The sequence below is a fragment of the Gossypium raimondii genome, chromosome 12 (genome assembly GCF_025698545.1).
Source record: "Gossypium raimondii isolate GPD5lz chromosome 12, ASM2569854v1, whole genome shotgun sequence".
NCBI lineage: Eukaryota > Viridiplantae > Streptophyta > Magnoliopsida > Malvales > Malvaceae > Gossypium > Gossypium raimondii.
The window spans coordinates 44,698,379-44,723,975 of NC_068576.1; the positions used below are offsets into that span (position 1 = coordinate 44,698,379).

Here is a 25,597-nt window from a genome sequence, read left to right on the forward strand (position 1 = left end):
TGTGTATTTGAATGTCGGCAACAAATAGCAATGAGATTTAATAGAAATGTATCGTTCGATGAAATGAAGGCAAGGATTAATGCAAAAATTCATAGACGTTGTGGGAGAAGGATATCAAAAAATTTCTACAAGTTTCCAGTTTCGACAAATCCGGTCAAATTCGTCGAAATGGAACTTGTAGACGGCGAAGACGTGGAGACAATGGTCAATCTCTACTGTAGGAATGGGAGTGAGAAGAATGCACCGATTCACTTATTTGCTGAGTTAGTCGGTATGGAGCAAAATAAAGATGTTAATGCATCTGATGAAGAAGACAGGGCTGAAGAACCGTGGATGGTGGCTACTTTGATGCCAAGAATGGGTCAGCAGGAAGCCGGCCAGATTCAGGCGGGACATGTGTTTGTCGAACATGTAAGGGATGCAATGGTCGTAAACCGTCAGTTGGCGAGGTCAATGAACATGGAAATATATTCACGACAACTGGAAATATTTTGAGTTACTGAGAACATCGATCGTCGACCTAGGTCCTACGGAGTTGATCTCCGGAACAGACGGTGCGAGTGCAGGAAGTTTGAAACAATTCATTATCCCTGTGCGCATGTCGTGGCGGCGTATGCTAAAGTCAACCTTGATGTTGAACAATATGTCGATGATGTGTACACGCTGGAGCGCACATTGCGTGTCTGGGAGAATGAGTTCCCCGTCCTGCCGGACCTATCTACGTGGGAGGTGCCGCCGATGACTTTCGAGCTGATCCCAGACAGAGGGCTAAGGAGGAATCCAAGGGGTCGTCCGCAGTCAAGCAGAATCCGTAATGAGATGGACATTAGTGAAAATTTTGATGGAAAGCATTGTGGAATATACCGGTTAAGTGGTCATAGCCGGAATAAATGCCCTAACCGAAACTTTCATGTTGGTCAGTCGTCCGGATCGGGGCGAAATTGATTTGCTTTGTATTTTGTTATAAACAGTAATTTTATTCGGCTTTGTACCATGTGCGCACTTGGAATTATTAAGATCATATCGAAAATAGAGGCATTTATAATTCGATTGAGCTTTAATATAATGAAAAAAATAATGGATATTTATACAAAAAATTCAGAAGTAAGGTCAATTAAAATACAAATATGGCTTTTTATATAGAAAGTGCATCAAACCCCTAAAATCGATGGTTCGATGGTGTTGTCCGGGGGTATACCTCTGCGGAGGTCGACGCTCACGGTCTGGGCGACGACCAACATCCTTATGGGGGCGTGGAAAACATAGAGGAAAGGTCCTGTGCCTCGTTCGCCGCCGACGAACTTGAACCATAATGTTGTGGATACATGTCGGACGGGCCGGGCATGCCGTACTGCAGCCGGGGGATCCAAACAGTTTAAAATCGTAGGCGTATTCGCCCTCTGCGAAGCTCGGATAATATTCATCGCCCACCAAATCCGGACGATAGCCATGTGAATCCACATTTGACTGTGAATGTCCGGGATCTGGCTGGGGGTCCTGCTCCGGCTCTGTCAGTTGCGGAGAACAATATGCCATCGGATCTAGATCCATCAGGCTCGGGTCGTCCGATGCCCCAACTTGCTGCACGTACGGGGGGATTATAGTCGATTGCCCTCCAAGTAAATATGGCTTCCTGCAACTATGGTACAATTGTGTATACTCCAATGATGGTTGCAGGTTCGTAGCCATAACCATTTGAGGAATTCGGCGAAATCAATCGTTCCATAGTGCGACGTATTTCCAGTGCTTGATTCCCCAGTCCAATTGAACTCTTCCTCTATTTGTCAAGCCGTGATCATCCTCCAACTGGGCCGGCGGATGCGGGATAGGTTGGGTGCACCCAAACTGCTGAAGCACGCGATCGCCGTGATATCACTCGACGACGTTGAAATTAATAATTGGTGTGTTAATGCACCATATGTGGGAATCAACGAGTGCAAACGAGGGTACGACATTTGTAATTTCCCTCCTCCGGTATGGTATCCATATAAACTGCATGAGTAATAACATTGTAACGAGTTAGACTGATAACATATGATTAAGATATAGAAATAGAATAGATGTCATGAATATTAGAATAGCAGCTTACCCCTTCCCGGGCATGCTGTTCAATCCTCATGCGGTATATCGGGACATCAGACGACTTTCCGATGCCAGGACAGGTCGTCCACCTACAAAAAATAGTATAGGGTTTAGGGTTGGTAACATTACTCAATATATTATGACTACAAATAATGACAATTTAGCGTCTTATCACCTGAGTGGCAGTGGATACAGATAGGGTTGGTGACTAACGCGTGCCAAAAATGGCATCCGATAAAGCGCCCACGACTGCAGCAATATGAGGCATCCGCCGATGTCTTTAACCTGCGGCTCTGTCTCCCGACAAAGCTCTCGGTAGAGCGTTGCTAGAACGGCGAAACCCCAGCTATACCGCCTAGCAGTGGAGAAATCAGCTAGCAGGGGCAGGTACGACAAATGCACACAGTTGCCGTTTGCATCAGGCATGAGTATTGCCCCAATCATATGCATGATGTACGCTCGGGCAACGCACATCAACTCACCTTCAGTGGCGGTCGCTGATAATTGTCTAATTTTGGCTTTTAGCCATGAAAATTTGATGCCGGAAAAATATTTGTCGCCGTCCTCTGGTGACTCTCCTAGGAGTTGATAGCAAACTGCAGCCGGATCGGTGAATGACGATACTCCCGTTACGGGACTCCCATCAATTGGGAGCCCCAGCTGCACTGCAACATCCTCCAAGGTCACCGTGCACTCCCCGCGCGGAAAATGGAAAGTATGGGTCTCCGGACGCCACCGCTCCACTAGCGCAGATAATAAATCAAAGTGCAAGTCGGACGACCGGATTAATGCTACTGACCCAAATCCGGCTAGCTCCAGGTACAGCAGCAATCGATCATCCGGAGCTTTCTTTAAAACACTCACGCGGCCCCTTAATACTCGGAATGAGTCCTGATAGTGTTAAATTACAGAAAAAAATATTACGATAACATAATTTCTTTGTATATACTGCGTATATCCTTTTAAAATAAATAGAATTCCTGATTAACAAATAATAAATCATACCGCGTTATTAGCCGCATCAGATATGTGTCTAATATTGCTTTGAATCAATCCAGTCATTGCGATGCCTGCAAGTTGAAAAAAAAGTTAGAAAAAAATTCTTACTTCGGCCATTTATTCGTATTTTTTTCTCCGCATTTTATTCCTTTAAAAAATATCATAATTTCTAAATTTATAATTTTACATTATTCCAAATTGCATAATGTTTGAAATTTATTAATCTAGTGTGTTATTTAAATTAATTTTCGTAAAAAATAACCATCACCCTTTTTTTGCGTGTTTTTTATATATTTTGGTAAATAAAAAATATATATTTTGGTAAATAAAAAACTTATAACATTTTGGTTATTTTAATTTTTAATATATTTGTAAAAACTCATTATTCGGTAAATAAAAAATTATAATATTTTCGTATTTTTTCTAATATTTTGGTAAAAAACCGAAATAAACCCTTTCCCGCCCTTTAGTTGTATTATTATTTTCCGATTTTTATTACTTTCAAGAAAAATATATTATTTTCGTATTTTATTATTTTATATTATTTCAATACATTTTGTTTCAATTATTGGTATAACTTATTTCTGAATTTTTAAAAATTTACTAATACACTCTTACTTGACAATTTGTTCGTATTTTTCCGTATTTTATTATTTTTAAAAATATCGTAATTTTTATTTTATAATTTTATATTATTTCAATTTATTATGTTTGAAATTTATTACATGTACACTTTTCGCATTTTATTCTCATTTTATTATTTTCGATAAATATACAATTCCCATTTTTCTTTTCGTATTTTATGTTTTCTTAAACATACTTCTTTGTCATTTTCTTTTAATGCTATTTTCCTAAAATTTAAATTTCAAATTCCTAAGTAAATTTCATAAAAAATCCTATTCAACATACAATGTACATACCATTATTTTTTCATTCTAAATATATTTCATAAAATATATATGCTAAACAAAATAATAAAATAACTATAATGTACATAACATAAATTTTAAACACACAAATATTAAAAAATTTTAAATTTATAAAAAAATACCTTTTCTTTTCTTTTCTTTTCCTTCCTTCCCTCTTCTTCTTCTTCTTTTCTCTTCTCCTTTCTTTTCTTTCCTTCTTTCTTTCTTTTTCTTCTCCTTTCCTTTTCTTCTTCTTTCTTTCTTTCTTTTTTTCTCTTCTCCTTTCCTTTTCTTTCCTTCTTTTCTTTCTTTCTTTCTTTCTTTCCTCTCCATCTGGTCCCCCACCACCGACCCCCAATAAACATTGGTGCCGCATAATGGTATTGGCACCATTAGTGCCGCTTAATGGCTTTAGCACCTTTGGTGCCGCCAATCTCATTGGCGTGACCAAGGTACACCCGTCACATCGGTCAGATTTCTTTTTTCAAGTTTTTTTTTTGTTTTTTTGATATATTTTGGTAATTTTTTTATTTTTGTTATAATATTTTAATAAATATCCTATTCTGGACACAATATTTATTATTTTCTCCACTTGAACTTCTTTTGAAATTTTCGATATGAAATTCTAATATCACATGGAATTTATATCAATTATTTATTAATTATAACTTTTCCACTTCAGATTTTCGTTAGTAATTTTAACACAAAATAATTAAATTATGTAATATTAGTACTCGTTTTGCAAATCTTTTATTTTTGATGAAAATTTATGAAAATTTATAAAATTAAGTGACTCACCGTGTAGTTTATATATCTTTAACAATATTTCATTTTGTGACATAATTAAATCTTCTTTTCAAGTTTAAGATATTATATATATGATGTAAATGTGATAAAAGGTTGAGGTCTAAGTTTAAATCACATTATATGCAATGTCATGTGTGGATTCTCCTCAAATTATCTTGGATTTAAATTCTACCATTTATTCTGCTCTAAACTTGGATATACTCTAGTTTTAGTCCAAGTCATTTATATTAAGTTTATTCTAGTTCTAATTTGATTGGCTATGTATTATTTATGATTTATGTTTGTGTTTGTAATTTTACTCGAAAACTCTTTTAAAAAGATATTATATACTTCATTAAGTTTCAGACATTAATTTTCTTACGTTTTATTGTACAATTTGTGTATCTTGATTTTTATAAAAATAATATTATAATTTACCTGAAATAAAAAAAAATCAATAAATTGAAATTGTGAAATATAACATCTGCAAAATTTATTTATTTTATCTGAAACAGGGTTATGAAGTATAATTGAAGTTGAAGAGTGAGAGATTTGAAAGGTAGAGGGGACATTGTCATAATTTTTTTATGTATGTAATCCACCACTTGAACGAATAGGATAGAGCAAGGATTGGAGGCATGTACAAAATCCGCAAGTCGTGCTAGTTGCTGACATCTTATTTGTTTTTTTTTTAAAATTATAATTATTTCATTACAATGCAGGAGTGTGGATTTGGTTCCTTAGAAAAAGAATATTCTAAAGTGATGGTAAAAAATTCAAAACCTTGACCAAGTAAATTATAATGAAAAAAGATTGGGAGTCATAAATTTGTGACTGGTTGAACAGCCTAACCATGCCACTAGGACAGCAAAACATTCCAAATCCATTGGCATGTGATTTGATTTGTTGTTGATACGAGGGGGGTAGCTTCAAATTTTAAATTTCAAATAATTGAAATCGATAACCTTACTATAATAATAATAAATAAAAAAAAGGAAACAAGAGAAAGTTATGTTTGTTTCAGGGGGCTATGAAAAAGATGGTGTCGAAGAGAAAAAAGGAAGCAGGTTTTGGTACAAATCTATAAGAGAGAGGTTGATATCATTAGCTGCATTTTTGTTGATTTTGATCCGCTTTTCTCCATGGACTTATACTTGACCCACCTTGCCATCCATCAATATCTACCAAAATAAATAAATTATGTCAATGTTGATCATTATTATCATTCCACCCATTTCATAAACTCCATCTATCCTCCTCCTTCTTATTATTAGAGGAATCTGAAACAGATGATATTGTGTATGCAGCAGATGGGAATATTTATGACATCTATGCATGCTTTGCCATTTTCTCTCATAACAAACAAAGATTCTTTTTTCTTTGCTTACATCTCATCTAAAACATGACAATGTTGTTGGAAAATGAAACAAATATTATGTTCAATTCATAAAATATATAAACAAGCTAAGTGGTGTGAAATTCCAGTAAACATTTCTTCTTCAAATTTATATATTGATATGGACTTTGAGGTGAAAGATGATAAAAAGGTATAGTGATTTTTACTTTTACACCAACTTTTTCTGCACAGTAAAAAACCTAGTACGTAACTGTCAAAAATGTCACCTCTTCATCGGCTGACGCTTCAAATATGCTAGAGTAAAAGAATAAAACAATTTTTTAGGGGTCCTCTACTTTTTAAGCATTTACAATTTAGTCTTCCTATTTTTTTAAATTTAAAAATACAAGTTGACACAATTAAAATTCTTTCGTTAAATTTAGGTTTATTATAACATCACTTTTTGTTACATAACTATTTTTACTTTAAAATATCACATCAACAAATTTAACAATACTAATAATTAGACTTACATTTTGAAATTAAAAAAATCAAATATGAACGTTTTAATCTTTAGTTTTAGGTTAAAATCCAGAAAGCTATGAAAATTAAAAGGTGACACTATTTAAGGTTATAAATAAATTCAGGAAAAATAATATGTTAATAAATAAATTTTAAAAAGTAATAAAAGAGTATTATTATTATTTATTTAAGCAGACTATGATTATAAGAAAATTGAAAATTAGCATGATATAAAAATATTTAAAATAGGAAGGAAATAATAGAAATAGAGAAAGAGAAAGCAGTATGAAGAAGGAATGGGCATGTTTTTTGGGTGCAAATTTGAAAGGAAATATAAATTAGGGTAGAGGCATGAAAAAAAGAAAAGAGGAGAGATGATGGATATTTGTTGAGGGAATCTAGAATGCTGAGAGCAACACTCGTGACACAGTCAGCCCTTCAATTTATGTTTAAAGAATAAAAACTAAGAGACAAGAAAAGAAACAAAACCATCTGTACTACAACTCATGACTGTCCCAGGCAAGACAATATGTCAGAGAATGCAAAGAAACACACCTAATTTAATTTAAGAGAAATATTATTTACCCTTGAAATCTTAAAAAGTAAAAACCTTTTTTACTCATCTTTTACATACCTTTGTACTTTCTTCATATCTTTTCTCCTTTTACTCTTTTTGGGATTTCTTTCGTCACTGGAAATTCCCACGTTCTCCGAAAGATTGCTGGCTTGTCGGCGCCGTTATGTTACTATTTCTCTCTGAACTCAGCCTGCTTATCCCAATTCCTTGTCGTTGTTGTGCCGCTCCTCCCCTCATGTTTCTAACTATTTGCCCAACCCCAAGGAAGTCCCGAGTCAATCTATCCGACCCGCCACCGCTAACATTCATACTTTGCGGCGGTTGTTCTTGTCCCATGCTACTTCTATTTGTGTAAGGGCTTTCTTGACCATGTACAGCGTCATAGCCGCTTCCGAAAATGGGGGAATTTCCGCTGGCAATGGAGTTCATTAGTTCATGTAGATTGTTGCCAGCCGTATCTCCGAAAATGGCGCCGAAGTTGGAGGTTTTGGTTCCGGTTGAAGAAGAGTTTGCAAAGGTTCTTAGAAGGGAATCGTCGTTGGTGTTTTTGTTGCTTGAAGTAGAGCCCATTTGAGCAGCCTTTTGAAGCAATGCGGTGGCTGACATTTGGGGCACCATGTCATTGTTTTGAACCGATGAGCTAAAGAGAGAAGGGATGTTGGAAGTCATTTGATCACTCATTAAGTTGTTGGAGAAGAGGTTGGCGGCGTTGTTGGTCCCACCATTGCCGCCGTTTTCATTGTTGAAATTATCAGACATGAGCAAACCCGAAGATGTTAAATTATAATCGCCAGCACCGCCATTGTTGCCACTGTTGGAAAGGAAGCTAAGGTTGAAGAGATTGGCAGCCGAAGAAGCGTTGCTTGCGTTGTTGTTGTTGTTGTTGTTGTTGTCGTCGGGAGGAAACTGCATTAATCCTTGGAATGGTTTGCTGTTTCCCAACAACCCATGCTGGGATTGATGTTCTTGGTTGAAAATCTGATTAGATTCTTCCATGACGAAACCCATGGCCTGTTGTTGAGGTCGAAACGATGATGATGAAGAACAACCCATTGATGGAGGAAGAAGATGATCAAATTGGGAACTCCTTGAAGCCCCACCACCACCAAGTTTGAGGATGTCAGCCGCAGTTTGATTATTATTCGGGTCTTGAATGGATGAAATTTGGGTTCCAACTTGAGATAACCCTAAGCCCATATAATTGCTAGTTCCGTACAAATGGGTGCCAATGGAGTTTAAAGGAGGAGGGTGCCTTGCAGTTTCTTGAGCCAGTGCATCACAGAATGCTCTGTGAGTGATAAAGCTGTCACGTCTGCCAACAGTAACAAGCATTCCTTTAGATAAGCTTCAGACACGCAGTAGTAACAAGAATTTGAACACATGACTGATCTTGTCTGCCATGTTTTTAACATCAAATTATTGGGTTTTTGAATGTTTTTCCAATCAATCAATTAATTTATGGCTACTAGCTATCTAAAGAACACGAGATAAGAAATTGAAATTGAATGGATAATAACGAAATTAAATGATTTCATTATCTTAATTAATTGATTAATCAAAATCTACCCTCATTTTTACATTTCACATATAAAAAATTTTGGCTCAAATTTTGAGAAGAGTAAATTTAGTGTGAAATTAATAAGTGAAAATTGGAATTAATAGCCCATTTCCTAAATGTTTTCTTTTTTTAAGAAAGGAGTTTAGCTAACAAGAAGAAAGGTTATTAGAGAAGAAAATTGAAGGAACCGTAAAGCGACAAGAGAAATATATATATTAGTGAAAAGAGAGAGTAGAAGCTAGGAAATTAAACTAAAATTATCCTAAAAGACAGACAAATAATTGAAGAGAAGAGAAATAGGTCAAAAGAAATAATCAAATTGACTTAATAAACAGCCATTTCAAGAACTGGGTGCTCAATAAATGCGACTAGAGAATGTATTCAAGCAAGTGAAAAGTGATGAATCAACAACCCCAATTCGGGATTTTTAGTTGTTCAATTAATGCAGGAGTCATGGGAATATATCTGATTTTTCCAGTTATGAATATCGTTTTCTAAAACAAGAAGCTGAAAAAGCTTTCGGGTTTTCATTTCTCTCTCTTTTTTTAAAATTTTTTTTTTGAATTCCCAAATCAATCAACTCTGGAACTATCCCTCCCATGCGCAAAATTCCCACTTAAAAAGCAACGAGATATTAGACTAGTTATTTGACTGTTTCGGCTAAATCGGCACCGGAATCAGGATAAACACGACCCGGTTTAAAAACCCGGATTGGGAGGGTAATGACGTTATCATGAAAATAGATACCTGCAAAAGCACAGACCTGAACATGTCTAGCCAACCCACAAGAGAACAAATGTAGTAACAACAACACAGCGAACTATACATGGCAAAGCATCACGTGAATAGGAAATAAAGTTAAAAATAAAAAATAAAAGAAAGAAAGAGAGAGAGGGGGGCGGTTCCAAGTACAAACAAAAGATGAACTGTTTCATTTTCTTTTTTCAATTTTGGAGGTGGGTTTAAATTTGTTGTTGGATGGATTGAAACCTAGCGACCTTGTATTACCGATGGCTTTTCCTACAGATTATTCACGTGGAACCATGTTTGTTTTCTGCACTACTCACCATTTTTGACGACTTAGTTAGAATTCGAATAAATGAGAAAAAGGGGGAATCAGATGAAGATGAAGAAAGTGAATAAAAGTGAAAGTGGGTTGTGGAGAGTACCTTGAGAAGAGAGTGCCACAGTCACATCTGTACTCTCTGGTGCCACAGGTCTTAGAATGAGCTTTCCAATCAGATTGCACGGCGTACCTCTTGGAACACTTCTCGCACTTCCATTTCTTCTCACCATGTTTTCTCGAGTAATGCTTTTTGATGCCCGTAAGGTCCCCAAGTGCCCTCGACGGGTCATGGTGGACGCATGTGGGCTCCGGGCATAGATACACCTTCTTCTTCACTTCTTTTGTTGTTTTCTGCTTTAGCTTCCATGGCAAGTTGTGTCCCCTTCTATGAAGCTGTAAATTTTGCTCCCTTTGGAACCCTTTGTTGCATACCTCGCATATGAACCTGTTTGTAGCCATTAATGTCTTGGGAGATAGTGCTACCACTTCTGCATCTGGATCTGTTTCCATCATTTAAACAGAAAACAAAAAACACATCCCCCTTGTCATTTCCACTAAAATAACCTTCAGAATTTAGGGTTTCTTCTTGTTGGAATAAGATTAAGATCAATTCTCATTACTTGAGATTTCTCACATACATACAAATACATATATGTAGTAAAAATAAGATGAAAAAAAAATTGGATACTTGCTTGGAGTTCCAGGTTGGTTTCTCTTTTTCTTGGGAGGCGGCGATGGATCAACCGGGCCAGTTGATGAAGTCGGTGTATGTTGTTGTTGTTGTTGTTGTTTCGTCTGGCTTTGATTCTCTTCTCTAATTCCGAAGAAAGGCCCTGATGAAGAAGATGCAGTCGCCATCTTTAACCAAAACCTCACCTTCTTCCTCTTAATTTTATTCTTAATTTCACTTGGTTTTCTACAAATACTCAGAAATAATATCTACTCAAAAAACCCATTAATCTAACGGCAACAACACCACACTGAAAACTCATCTGCACAAGCTAAGAAGGGGGGTTGGGGTGGATTATGGAAGGGTTTTTGAAATAAAAGAAAGTAGAAGAAGAGAGAAAAGAAAGAAAATCTAACCTATGGACATTTTGGTGCTTTTAAATGCCAAATTGTGAACAAACTGAATTGTTTTTTCCTCTCTTTATTCGGTGTCATGCATATATATCATCATCATCTCAGCCAGATTAATTTCTTTATTATTATTATTATTATTATTTATCTGATTGGCTAATTTTACTTATTTAAAAAAAAAAAGGAGAAAGAAAATGAAAAATGTTTAAGAGAGATGAAGAAGAAGGAGGAGGTCGGTGGACCCAATCCATTAGACGCAAAACGACATAGGATGATGCGTAAGAGCAGCATGAAGAGAACAGCTCCCCCTTTCCTTCCGTCTCGTTTATTTTCGTACTCTCACTTGCAGACAAACTTGCTACCCTCACCCCCACTGTAAATCTATTTTACTTAATCATTTCAAACTTATATCTAACTGCAATCTCTTTGCTTAGCTTCAGCTTTTTCATATATAACCCCAGCATTTTATTGGAACAGTTCAATTTGTGGTAGAATTTAACCACCACCCTCACCTTATTTTCTAATATTCTTTTTCCTCTCATAAAATGTTTTTATTATATAAATAATATTTTATTTAAACCTCACTGATTAATAGTATTATATATTTTTTTAATTTGAAATTTAAAAACATTCAAATCTGATGTAAAACTTTAACAGAAAAAATTGTAGTGAAATGCAAAACTCCAAGTGAAAAACTAGGCACAAAATCACACGAGCAATAGATTCTAACTTTCTAGGTGAAACTAAGCTCTTGGGACTGATTTTTATTTTTTATTTTTTTAAAAGTAATTGTACTTTGTAGGTTCTTTCTTTTTTAAATGCCGAAGGATGAAGAAGACTTTCCAGTTTATCCCATTGATTCAGCTTAACTCCGGTTTTGGTTCCAATTTGGTGTGATAAAAGATAGACCAGGATGTCACATCATGAAATGAAAATGGGTATTGTCGTCATCCTCTTAAAATTTATATAAATAAATTAAGGAAACACCTAACCCAATCACTGGAGATAAACATATATATTTTATCAAAATTCTAGTGTATGAGAATTTATCAAAAATTTAATTAAAATTATATGTTTAGTAAATGCAAATATTTGGTATGTTACTAATGGTGGGGAGATGACAAGTGTATATATAGGTCACTAATTTTTTAATAATAATATATAAAATAAATGCCCTAATTAAATACTCACATAATTAGTAAATATAAAATTGAAGGTTCATCTTTATACTTAAAATTAGTAATTCATTATTCATTAACAATTTACACAAAATTTCATTAAAAAAGGTAATTATATTTAACTATGTTTAGGTTCTGTCCAAACTCCTTTAATTTAAGTTATACTCATATTTGTATTTTATAATGATTAATTTTATTTATAATTATTTAAATTTATTGTTTTTATAATTGCTAATACAGAAATTTGTACTTGCGCTTTTCTAATAAAACCATCATTTTAATACATTATTTCTTCTAAAAGAATCTTTTGTACATGGACAAGTTCTAAATATATATATATAATTGTCAAAAGAAAACATCAGATAATTAAAAAGAGTTGAGATGCAGAATTAATGTGGTCAAGAAGATGATATAATAAAGTGAAGGGTGACTTGAAAGTCTTGAATAAGACAGGTTTTTTTTTTAAATTATAAGAAATTATCTCATCAGTTTCATAATCCATTGAAGTTGATTTTTTTAATTTCACACCAATTAAAAGAAAATATACATATTAATTTATTTATAAAATATTTAATTAAATAAACATTTTAACTTGATTCATTAATTTTTTTAGCATTGTTGATTAAGGTGGATGTCTTGTGTCTTTGAGTACCCAAATTTCGTAATTGTAATACGTGGATCTCTAATCTCATAATATGCGTATGCCATATATGGATTTTGTCTTGTACTGATTTAATTCTAAATTATTGTTACTTCAACATATATTTGTAATAATAATAATATTTTATTTAAATATGAGATTTTTTCCATGCCAGCTACTATATTTATTTATTTTCCTCAACTACTTATTAGTAATTATTTGATGAGGCTGTAATATAGTATTTAGAGAGGATGATAATTATTGTAATTAATTAGTATTTAAGGCTCTACTTAATTTAAACCCTCAAATAAATGTCCCTCATCAATATGATTGATGTTTAGGAAATTAATTTAATGCTGATATATATTCTTAGTAATTTCTAAATTTTATAAAAGAGAAATAAATGTTAATAAATTTAAAGTATAGTTATTAAGTTAATTTTTTTAAAATTCAATGAAAATGATTTATTAAACATAAGTATTTAAAATTATTAATTGAATCATCTATAATCAATTAGATGTTTTAGAAATTGAAAAATATATAAGGGTGTATTTAGGAAGAGATTTCGAATTTCAAAATTTTGGAGTAATTTGAAGATGGGATTTTGTAGTTCAATTTCCTTTTCAAAATCCACTTAAAAGAGGTTATTTTTCAAAGTTCCTTATAGTTTTATTTCATTTAATACTAAAACTTCAAAATTTCTAATTTATATATAAAAATATTTACGAATATAATGATATATATATTGAATTTTTATATTATTTGTTTTAATATAAAACAATTATTTATCCAAACAAATCAATTATAATTGATGACATCTAAAATACTTGCATTTCAAAATTCTTCATCTAAACATACTCTAAGAATTTTGTTGATATATACAAATTATCAATTATTAATAGATCTCTTTGGGTATCCATTTAGCATACTATTGTAAAAAAAATCTAAAAATTCTTTATGCCCATGAAAACCACATGTTTAGAACATAGACCCTTGTTTAAAAATACATATAATAAGTATGAAATGTAATGTTTGAAACTAATAATTACGTAGATGAGATTAAAATAAAAAATTTAATTTTAATTGTGAGTCAAAAGAAATTTAAATAGGTAAGCACGTCAGTATTAAAAATAGTAAATGCACTCTAATTGCTTATCATGATATTGTCAATTTTTTCTTGAATTGGCATAGAGTTTATTTCGACACCAACTCAATTTATAATATTATCAATACTAAAAATTCTATCACATGTATATGTGTGAAAATTACATTTTAAACACACGCGTGCATATGAAAATTAAATGAATAAATAAATAATATATAAGATTTAAAACAAACAATAATACGAGTTTGTATAAAATTCAAAATACTACCATGTTAGAATACATATATTTTGTATTAAAATAATTTTGAAAAATTATGTTGAAGGTAATAGTTTTACATAATTATACATTTTTTATGTAAAAGTTCAAATAAGGTAACAATAACGCTTTAATTAAAATGGAAAAGTTAAAAGATTTAAAATGCTTGAAGGTTTAGGTTTAAATTTTATTATTTGCTTATTTTCTTAAGCCTTATATAAAGGTATGAAATACAAAAGTAAACTTCAAATAATACCAAAATTTGATTTTTTTATATTTCTCTTAATTAAATTGGTGTCGAATTAACTTATAATATTAATTCAGTCACATAAATAATAGTATAAATATACACACAATGTGGGTAAAATAGTTTACGTAATAGTATTGAAGTGTACTAAAAAATAAAACAAAACTTTGTTTAAAGTGATAAAGTTGAGGTGCTATCAATGTGGGTCGCATGGGTTCAAAATTTTTTATATGTAAATTTTTAGGGTAAATTATCTATTTAATCACCCGAGTTTATTTATGTTCTTATTTTGGTCACCCATTTTATAAAGTTATTATTTTATTCACTCCCGTTAAATAAATTGTCAATTTTAGTTACTCTACCGTTAAATGCCTTTTGTCACCTGACGAAATGCTGATGTAACAATCTTTTGATCCCTTAACACTTTGCACATTTTGTCACTTTGGTTCTAATTTTAAAAAATTCAACAAATCTAACCTTTAATATTTGCACATTTTGTCAATTTAGTCCAAATTCTAAAAATTCAAAAAAAATTATAATTTTAAAAACTTGAAAATATATATTATTTATTATAAAAAGAAATAAAATGTTAGATGTTAAATTTATATATATATATATATATATAATTCTTAACTTGAAATGTATGTTGAATTGAATAGCAATTACTTTTAGAAAAAGAAATTCTTATGTTTTCAGATAACAAACAAAAATCATTTTTATTTTTTTGCTTTTGTTTTAACCCAAAACCTTCAATTACCCTAAACTCATTTTTAAGTTAAAAGACCTTTTCAATTTCTTCAAAAGCCTCTCCTCAATTAGCAAAAAATCAGTAAGTCAAATATTATTTTAATCCTTTTATAGTTTAAAACTTTCAAATTCTTCAAAACACCCTTTTGATTAACATGTTTTAGCTTCAAAATAATTTTGGGAAGACATGAATTTTAAACAAAATAGTTCTTGATTTTTTCTCTGTTCAACTATGGATTTAAAAAAATAAGTTTATGGGTTTCAAGATATGGGTGAAATTTTAAGATAAAAATTGACAGAGGAGAGGTCGAGAAATCTATGGGTTTACAAATTTTGGCATCAAGAGATGAGAGGTTGAGAAAAAAATCCATAAACTTTATGCTAAATAACCAAAAAAGAAAAGAAAAACTTAAATTTATTCAACTAGCAGAGATCAGAAGGGTTTCAAAACCATTTTTCTATTATTTTAATTAAAAGTATATTTTAATGGCCAAAGATGATTTAAAATTTATAATGTCGTTATATATATTCAATGTTTTATATTTTTAAAATTGGTGACCAAAATAGGAACGCAAGTAAACTCGTGTGACTAAATAAGTAGTTTACCCAAATTTTATTGGTTTTCTTAAAAATATAAAAGAGAAAAGTATCATAGTAATAATATAATATATTTTAAATATGAAAGGATTGTAATTTAACCTACTGAGTTGGTGCCATTTAACTCGTGATGACAAACTCAGTAGAACACTCAATATTAGTAGAGATAGTTTTCTTAACTTGAATTATTTTTATAATTTGAATTAATTGCACCAAAATCCAAAAATATGACCCTCATTCTAATTTGATCCCAAATTCAAAAATTTTAATTATATCCCAAAACTATTGATGTTATATCAATCGTGTCATTCATTATTAAAACCATTGATTTAATCTTTAAATGATACCTTAAATCTTATATAGCTAAATTTAAATGAAAATTTTAAATAAATAGAACATTATCGCATAACTTTTAAAAGTAAAACTAAAAATAAAGTAAACTTGAAATAAAAAATGAACGATAAAGCTTTTGTAAAAGTTTCAAAAACCTCAATGTAATACTCAATTTTAGCCCGGGCTCACATATGGAAACATAATCTTCAAGGATATGTAATATTAGATATGGTATGCAATCTTAGATATGATTTATGCAATCTTAGAAGATATGATTTTGTACTATTAGAGATTTAATTTGTAGATACCTTTTACTCTTAGCCGTTGATGTAATTAATCTGTACCGTTAGATTTGGGAAGGCTCAACTATAAATAGATGCCTCTCCCTTCATTGTAAGGGAGGGAAGTTGGGAGTAATAATAATTTTTAAGAGTATTCCCTCAAATTTCTCTTTCTCTTGCATTTTTATTTTCTTTGGCGTGTTCAATAGGGTCCTTTCGACTTCATTTTTTTGCGGATTTAGGCCCAGAATTTATGTCAAAGCTCGATTTAGTCTTTTGTATTTATTATTTATTTTTATTAAATTTGATTTTCTTGTTATTAAGTTCTTATTATTATTATTGTTATTATTATCATTATTATTATTATTACTATATATACACATACATATTTTTTACAATAATATATATACATACATTTGTTTAAAAACTTTTATAAACACATGCACATATTATATATATTTTATTATTATTCTATTTGCATAACTTTTATATACATATATATGCATTTAGATTTTATATACATATACATTTTTATTTCCTAACTTTTATATGCATATATATATATATATATATATATATATATACTTTTATATATTTTTACTTTGATAAATATGTATATACGTATGTTTTCTTATATTATTCTTCATAAATTTTATATATATATATATTTTTTTTTCTAAATTAATTAATTTTAATATATGTAATTATTATTATTTGTTTATATATATGTAATTATCTTTTTATAATCAATATATATGTATATACTTTTTTTATATATGTACATGTATATATTTTGTACCCTTTTTCTCTTTATATTTTTTTTATTTATTTCCTTCTTTTGTTTATCATTTTATGTTTTCATTTATATTTTAAAAGCATGTTTTTTTATTTCGCTCATTTATTTGATGCTTTGCATGTTATTGATTTTATTTATTTATTTGTTTATATTATTTCTATGCCATTGTTGTCTTTATTACTATTGTATTTGTTATCACGATATTTATACATACATTATAACATTACATTATCTTTTACTCGAATTTAAAAATGGAAAATTTTTAAAATAAAGATTATACTCATATTTAGGATTTTCAAGAAAATTGAACCCTAACGCATTGGGTTCCGATTTTCTTCGTAAAATCTAACAATCGAGGATTGTTCTTTAATCAAACAAAATAAAACTTGTCATCGGGAATTCAATGTGTTGTGTCCTAACGTATTGGATGTGACACGTTGATTTCTCGAGATAAAGATTTTTTTAAAAAATATATAAAGGAAATATTGAATGTTTGGGATTTTAAGAAATCGTGCCCTAACGTATTGGGTTGCGATTTCTTCATAAATTTTAAACAATTAAATATTTTCTTAAATTTTATTATACGAGTTTTTTAGACCAACTCATCTTGAAGAGAATAAAATGTTGTGTTATAACGCATTGGGTGTGATATTTTTTTTTTCAAAAAGAGAAAGTCTTAATAAATAATTTCATTTAACTAAGGATAGTATTTTTTTAAACTCTCGACTTTAAGACATTAATTAATCAATTTGGTACCAATTTTTGGGTGTTACGAGGGTGCTAATCCTTCCTACGTAACTGACTCCCGAATCCGTTTTTCTGAAACTCGTAGACCAAAGCTATTTTTTAGGTGATCCAATCACACCTTAATAAAAGATTGGTGGCGACTTCCAATTTTTATTTTTTTTAAAGTCGACAACTAATTTTTGTTTTTTTTCCAATAATAAAAATGGTTTCGACAGCTTGGCGACTCCACTGGGGACTTTTTTAAAAAATAAGAGAGTCGAGCCACAAAGTTGATTAATTTTTGTCTTATGGTCGAGAAAATATTTTTTTTTTAAAAATTCATGAGATCCTTTTGCATTCATTATTTTCTTGCTTAATTGATCTTTGCATTATACATTACATGAGTTGAATGATTTTACCCTTTTAAGTGGGAGTGAGAAACTATTCCTTCGTGAGGTTTTCACCTCCGTATAGGATAGTGGATCGCTTTCGGAATACATTGGTACCTGTGCCTTCGTGAGATTATCATCTCCGTATAGTCATAGGGAAAATGTGTTCCCCTAAACCGAACTTGATCTATATGAGCCTATAATGGGTAAAGATCGAGGAATCTGCTGGTTCGGGTACCTTTACTTTAGAACTGAACCGCATATAATGAGCCTTAGGAGCCTACCATAGGTAGAATCACACCGAATGCCTAGAGGTCACCCGAAAACTTGGTTTAAATTTACGATCATTTTGTTGTATTTTGTTCATTTTTGTTACGATTATAATTACTTCGGTTTGTAATTACTTTATTGGTTTGAATTTTGATGTTTCTGCATATTGCATTACATAACCACTTGATTATATCCTTTTAAGTGGGAGTGAGAAGCTATTTCCTTCGTGAGGTCTTCACCTCCGTGCAGGATAGCAGATTGCTTTCGGGATACATCCGTACCTATGTCTTCGTGAGATTTTCATCTCCATGCAGCCATAGGGAAATGTATTCCCCTGAACTAAACTTGGTCTGTATGAGCCTATAATGTGTGAGAATCAAGGAATCTGCTAGTTCAAGTACCCTTACCTTAGAGCCAAACTACATATAATGAACCCTAGTTGCCCACCTTAGGAATAATTACACCAAACCCTAGTGGTTTCCTGAGTAGATGCTCAATTTGTTTCTTTCTTGCTTGCTTTTGTTTTGCACTAACCTGTTTCGTTTTGTTATGGTTATGATTGCATTGCATTTTCATCATAGAAAAGATGTGTTGATTCATGTTCAGTATCTAAATAGAGAGCTTGTCATAAGAAAATGAATTTCTTGATAAAGTGGGAGATAATATGGTCGTCCAAATATAGTCCGAGAAAACGTAACGAGAGAAAGATGATGGTCTAAGGGAGGACTACGCAACTTTGTTTCGTTGCCCGAGGATTCAAATTGATAAAGATTATTCGAGAGTCGTCAACCTCCCGACCTTTTAAAGAGAAGCCAACGACATTACGAGGATGAATTAGCAACAATTCGCGGCCCGGATCAAGCAAAAAGGAGATAGAAGACACATTTTTTGGAAAGTTTACGAGATTTTAACATTCGGATATGAAGAAAGGGATTGATGTCTTCACCTGGAGTATGAGGGCAAGGTCGTATAAATATCCATTTTATGTAAAGAGATTTATTTTCTAGAAAAGTTGTTCTAATAGAATTAAATTAGAATCAACGCCTCTCTTCTTTTGCATTCATGGCATTCATTGCATTAGCTTTGCATTGCATCATATACATTAAATCTCACAAAATGACTCTAAAATTTTGGCAGTTATCCTAGAATATCGGTACACGAGGAAAAAATAAAGTAATGGACCAAAGATTAGAAAGACCTGAACAACTCCAAAGGGAGAGGTAGGACCAACTACTGCTGCAAGAACGTAGCTAAGGTCCAACAAAATATGATGGACAATAAAAAATGAAGGAGTTAAAAGAAACGTTCACATCAATGTCATACATGAAGACAACTGAAAAGGGACCTTGTTAGACATCTACCCTTATAAACTTGGGAGTGTTCTGAATAATCGGACTGCAGAAGAAATCCCTGTAGTATTTAGTGCTTACTTAGAGTAATATTCAGAACACACTTGTTACTTTCAGCCTAGAGGCAATAAGAACTCATTTGTGAAATAGGCTAATGTCTGAACGTCATTATTTTAATGAAATGTATCTTTGTGATCATTTTTGAGCCAATATTCTTTCATTCTTTACGAATAATTATTTTTTATTCTTTCATTCTATTGGATTATCTTCCAAATAAATCTTTCATTCATAATCATACTGTACAGATTCTTAAATTCATACATTCTTTGTATAATCTTTTGTACCTACAATAGGTCCCTGGATATCAACGACATGAGTGACGCTGCTACAGACTCAGAATCTCCTTTTGAGCGAGACATGTGTTTAGAGGGATCACACAACTTTGAAGATAACATAGATTGTAGCCTATTTTCGGACTTGTTAAGGATGGTAGAACAAGTCGAGAAACGGATCTTACCCTACAAAGAATCATTGGGATACATGACTTCTCCTTATGTGGGGCATGAAGGTCATTTGGTCGATCTCGCCAAAAGAATCTGACGGTTATCGATTCATCTTTCTAGTCGTCAATTACTTTACTAAATGGGTGGAAGCTGCTTCATATGCCAATGTCACAAAGTTGGCAGTTAGCAAATTCGTGAAGAATCATATGTCAGTATGGAATGCCAAAAGGATCATATCTGACAATATACTAAATTTGAACAATAGCACAATATCAAAAGTTTGTAGTATGTTCATGATTAATGCCATATTGCCCAAAAAAAAGATGGCGCAATAAAAGATGGCGCAATAAAAAATTAAAAAAAACTCTACCGGGGCAATGCCTTTCTCTTGGGCCCATCGCGGTTTTGCCTATTGAAGACAAGATTCTTTCTCTCTGAGTTTTTGGATCCAATTCCAATTGAAGAGGAATTTTCAAAGTTATCCATCATGGTCAAATGCGCCAAAAGCAAATGATGCGAGCTCACAAAAAAGGTCCGCCCTAGAGAATTCCTTGAGAGGGACTTGGTATTGAAGAAGATCCTTCCCATACAAAAAGAACTTTATCCTAAGCTGGGAAGGACATTATGTAGAATGCCTTATCTGGAAAAGCGTCAATTTTTATCAGAAGGGATAACAAGGACATGCCTAATCCTATGAGTTTAGATTCAATCAATAAAATATTTCAAAAAAAAAAGGAAAGAAAAAAGGAGAGGCCAATGTGAAAATCCGCAAAGGACGCCTTGAGACCAAAGGGGAGTTGAGTTGAAAACCCGAAAAGGACGGCTCAAATTTTGATCAGAATGGGACATGAGGTGATCAGAGCAGCTCAAATTTTGATCAAATTGAGGCATGTTGTGATCTTGTTATACCTGAATCAACAGGAAAGGGTATTTGACATATTGGGACATCGACGAAGTACTGTAGATCTCCTAAACACATGTCAAACTCAGAATGGTCTTCAGAAAGTTTGTAAAGAGAAGCTCAAGCTGCGATATCTGGGGCACCCAATTTTCATATTATTTATATTGAATTTGTTGTTCTTGGAATACTTCATTCTTTCCCAAGATACACATTCCCAATCAATTTCTTTGTTATCCTTATTTACTACTTTTTGATAATCTATTCCTTTCGAGCTATGCTCAGAACCAATTGTATTGTCATCCATTGTTATACCCTTTTTGCAAGCATGTTACATTGGAATAATGATTCATGGACTAATAAAACTTTCACAAGGGAAGTTTGGCATATTACTCTAGAAGTTTCTAAATAATATAGGAACCTGAAACATGACTATTGTTTAGAACGCACCATGTTTAAAGGTTGGAAATTTGAAAAGGAAGAGTCTAAATTAGGACTTTCTCTTTGGATTTTGTTGTTAAAAACATTGATTGAACAAAATGACAAAGCTTAAATAAACAAGTAAGCAATGATCACCAGACAATAGGAAGAGGTTTCCTCGGAGAAGAAAGCCTTCATTTATGCATGAGCCTTTGGATTACAGTGGGAAAATGATGGTACAAATTTTGCGCCCCAATGGATTGAACTTTGAGGTTTACAGTGGAGGGCAACCTGACTAAATTTTTCGTCAGAAAAGCCAACCAAGCAAGAAGATGTTGTAGCACATCAGTGTTAAAGCCTTAATAAACTTCGAGCAATGACAACCTAAGTGAAATCATTCTCGGAAAAAAATTATTAAAAATTATGCATTCGTGCAAACACCATTCACACATGTCTAGTTAAGAGCATTTGATTCATTTTATGCCATCCTAATCATTGGGCATAATTAGGTTCATTATACAGGTCATATTCCCAGAGAGCAGATTAGTGAAGATAACAGATCTTACCTTCCTGCACCGACAGCGTAGCAGATCGAAGACACCAACCTTGCCTCCTTGGGTTGTAGCGAAGTAGGTTAAAAATAGTAGATCTTGCATTCCTGCACTGACAGCGAAGCAAATCGAAAACACTAGCATTGCCTCCCTAGGTTGCAGCGGAGCAGGTTAAAAATAACAGATCTTGCCTTCCTGCACCGACAGTGAAGCAGATCGAAGACACCAGCCTTGCCTCCCTGGGTTGTAACGGAGCAGGTTAAAAATACCAGATCTTGCCTTCCTGCACCGACAGCGAAGCAGATCGAAGACACCAACCTTGCCTCCATGGGTTGCAGCGGAGCAGGTTAAAAATAGCAGATCTTCCCTTCCTGCACCGACAATAAGCGGATCGAAGACACCACCTTGCCTCCACAGGTTGCGGCGGGCGAGTTAAAATAGCAGATATTGCCTTCCTGCACCGACAGTGAAGCAGATCGAAGACACCAGCCTTGCCTCCCTGGGTTGCACCGACAGCGAAGCAGATCGATGACCCCAACCCTATCTCCCTGGACAGCAGTGGAATAGGTTGAAGATTGTGAATCCTATCTCCCTGAGCCACAGTGGAGTAGGTTGAAAATAGCAGATCTTGCCTTCCTGTACTGGCAGTGAAGCAGATCGAAGACATCAGTCTTTTCGCCTTGACATTACAATGGAAAAGATTGAAGACACAACGACGAATCTTATTTCTCTAGCGTTGTAGCGGAGCAGATTGAAGCTACGATGACGAATCTTATCTCATTGGTGTTAAGGCTTGGATTAGCTGAAGTGGAGCAGATTAAAGCTGTGGGCAGTGAATCTTATCTCTTTGGCATTACAGTGGAGCAGACTGAAACCATGACGGTGAATCTTACTCCCCTGGCGGTGTAGTGGAACAGATTGAAGCTATGACGACGAATCTTGTTTCCCCAACATTGCAATTTAAAAGACTGAATATGGCGAATCTTATCTCCCTGAAGTTGCAGTGGAGCAGATTAAAGCCAATAATCCTATTGCCTTAAAGTTACACTGGAGCGGATTAAAACCATAGATCTTATCTCTCTGAAGTTGCAGTAGAGTAGATCACATCGAGTCTTATCTCCCTGAAGTTGCAGTGGAGTAGACTCAAGAAAACAAGTCTTATCCCCCTGAAATTGCAGTGGGGCAGACTAAATAAACAAATTCTGTCTCCCTAAGTTGTAGTTAGACCTGTCCATGGGCCGGGCGGCCCGGCCCGGCCCGACGGCCCGCCCGAAATATGGGAGGATTCGGGTAAAAATATAGGCCCGAAATATGGGCTTGGGCAAAAAAACGAGGCCCGTTTAAAAATGGGCAGTGCTCGGCTCAACTTTTTGGCCGGGCTCGGCCTACCTACCGAATATAATAAATATATATTTTTATTTTTATTTTTAATTTTAAAATACTTTTAAAATATTTTTATTTTTATTTTTTATTTTAAAATATTTTTTGTATTTATTAAAAATCGGGTAGGCGGGCAAGCTTACTTTTTTTCTGGCCGGGCTCTGGCAAAATTTCAGCCCATATTTGGCGGGCCGAGCCGGCCTAAGAGTCGAGCCAAAAATTTTCGGGCCGGCCTACCTACCATGGACAGCTCTAGTTGTAGTGGAGTGGATTAGAGTGATGGATTTTATCTCTCTAAAATTACAGTTAAGCAGATTAAAAGTTACGAGTCAGCAATCCTATCTCTCCGACGTTGCGGTGGAGTGGATCGAGACACCAATTCCTATACCTCTAAAGATGCAGTAGGATGGATGTGGCTGCTTGAAGAAGAAGAGCACCAAGATCCAGTGTGACCGAGCAAAAATTGGTCATTTCTAAAGTCTTTGCTTCGTTCCTGTTACACGACAACGAGCAAAGAGGGGCAGCTGTAATACCCAATTTTAGCCCGAGCTCACATATGGAAACATAATCTTCAAGGATATGTAATATTAGATATGATATGCAATCTTAGATATGATATATGCAATCTTAGATATGATTTATGCAATCTTAGAAGATATGATTTTGTAATATTAGAGATTTAATTTGTAGATACCTTTTAATCTTAGCCGTTGATGTAATTAATCTGTACCGTTGGATTTGGGGAGGCTCAACTATAAATAGATGCCTCTCCCTTCATTGTAAGGGAGGGAAGTTGGGAGTAATAATAATTCTTAAGAGTATTCCCTCAAATTTCTCTTTCTCTTGCATTTTTATTTTCTTTGGCGTGTTCAATAGGGTCCTTTCGACTTCACTTATTTGCGGATTTAGGCCCAGAATTTATGTCAAAGCCCGATTTAGTTTTTTTTTATTTTTTATTTATTTTTATTAAATTTGATTTTCTTGTTATTAAGTTGTTATTATTATTATTGTTATTATTATCATTATTAATATTATTATTATTACTATATATACACATACGCATGTTTTTTTACAATAATATATATACATACATTTGTTTAAAAACTTTTATAAACACATGCACATATTATATATATATTTTATTATTATTCTATTTGCATAACTTTTATATACATATATATACATTTACATTTTATATACATATACATTTTTATCTCCTAACTTTTATATGCATATCTATATATATATATATATATATATATATATATATATATATATATATACTTTTATATATTTTTACTTTGATAAATATGTATATACGTATGTTTTCTTATATTATTCTTCATAAATTTTATATATATATATATTTTTTCTAAATTAATTAATTTTAATATATGTAATTATTATTTGTTTATATATATATGTAATTATCTTTTTATAATATATATATATGTATATAATTTTTTTATATATGTACATGTATATATTTTGTACCCTTTTTCTCTTTATATTTTTTGTTTATTTCCTTCTTTTGTTTATCAATTTATGTTTTCATTTATATTTTAAAAGCATGTTTTTATTTCACTCATTTATTTGATGCTTTGCATGTTATTGATTTATTTTATTTATTTATTTATTTGTTTATATTATTTCTATGCCATTGTTGTATTTATTACTATTGTATTTGTTATCACGATATTTATACATACATTATAACATTACATTATCTTTTTCTCGAATTTAAAAATGGAAAATTTTCAAAATAAAGATAATACTCGTATTTAGGATTTTCAAGAAAATTGAGCCCTAACATATTGGGTTCCGATTTTTTTCGTAAAATCTAACAATCGAGGATTGTTCTTTAATCAAACAAAATAAAACTTGTCATCGGGAATTCAATGTGTTGTGTCCTAACATATTGGATGTGACAAGTTGATTTCTCGAGATAAAGATTTTTTTGAAAAAAAAATATAAAGGAAATATTGAATGTTTGGGATTTTAAGAAATCGTGCCCTAA

The 25,597-nt window shown here is 32.5% G+C and overlaps 1 protein-coding gene across 1 annotated transcript; it reads right to left on the reverse strand.

Moving 5' to 3' along the window:
* Window positions 1-5,726: 5,726 nt before the first annotated feature.
* On the reverse strand, window positions 5,727-10,979 carry LOC105764385 (protein indeterminate-domain 5, chloroplastic). The gene is made up of 4 exons (XM_012582931.2): window positions 10,527-10,979; window positions 9,938-10,334; window positions 7,268-8,522; window positions 5,727-5,956 (listed from the first exon to the last, which is right to left on the reverse strand). The coding sequence occupies exons 1-3, from the start codon at window positions 10,690-10,692 to the stop codon at window positions 7,322-7,324; spliced, it is 1,764 nt and encodes a 587-aa protein (XP_012438385.1). The 5' UTR covers window positions 10,693-10,979; the 3' UTR covers window positions 5,727-5,956; window positions 7,268-7,321.
* Between the last annotated feature and the right edge of the window lie 14,618 nt (window positions 10,980-25,597).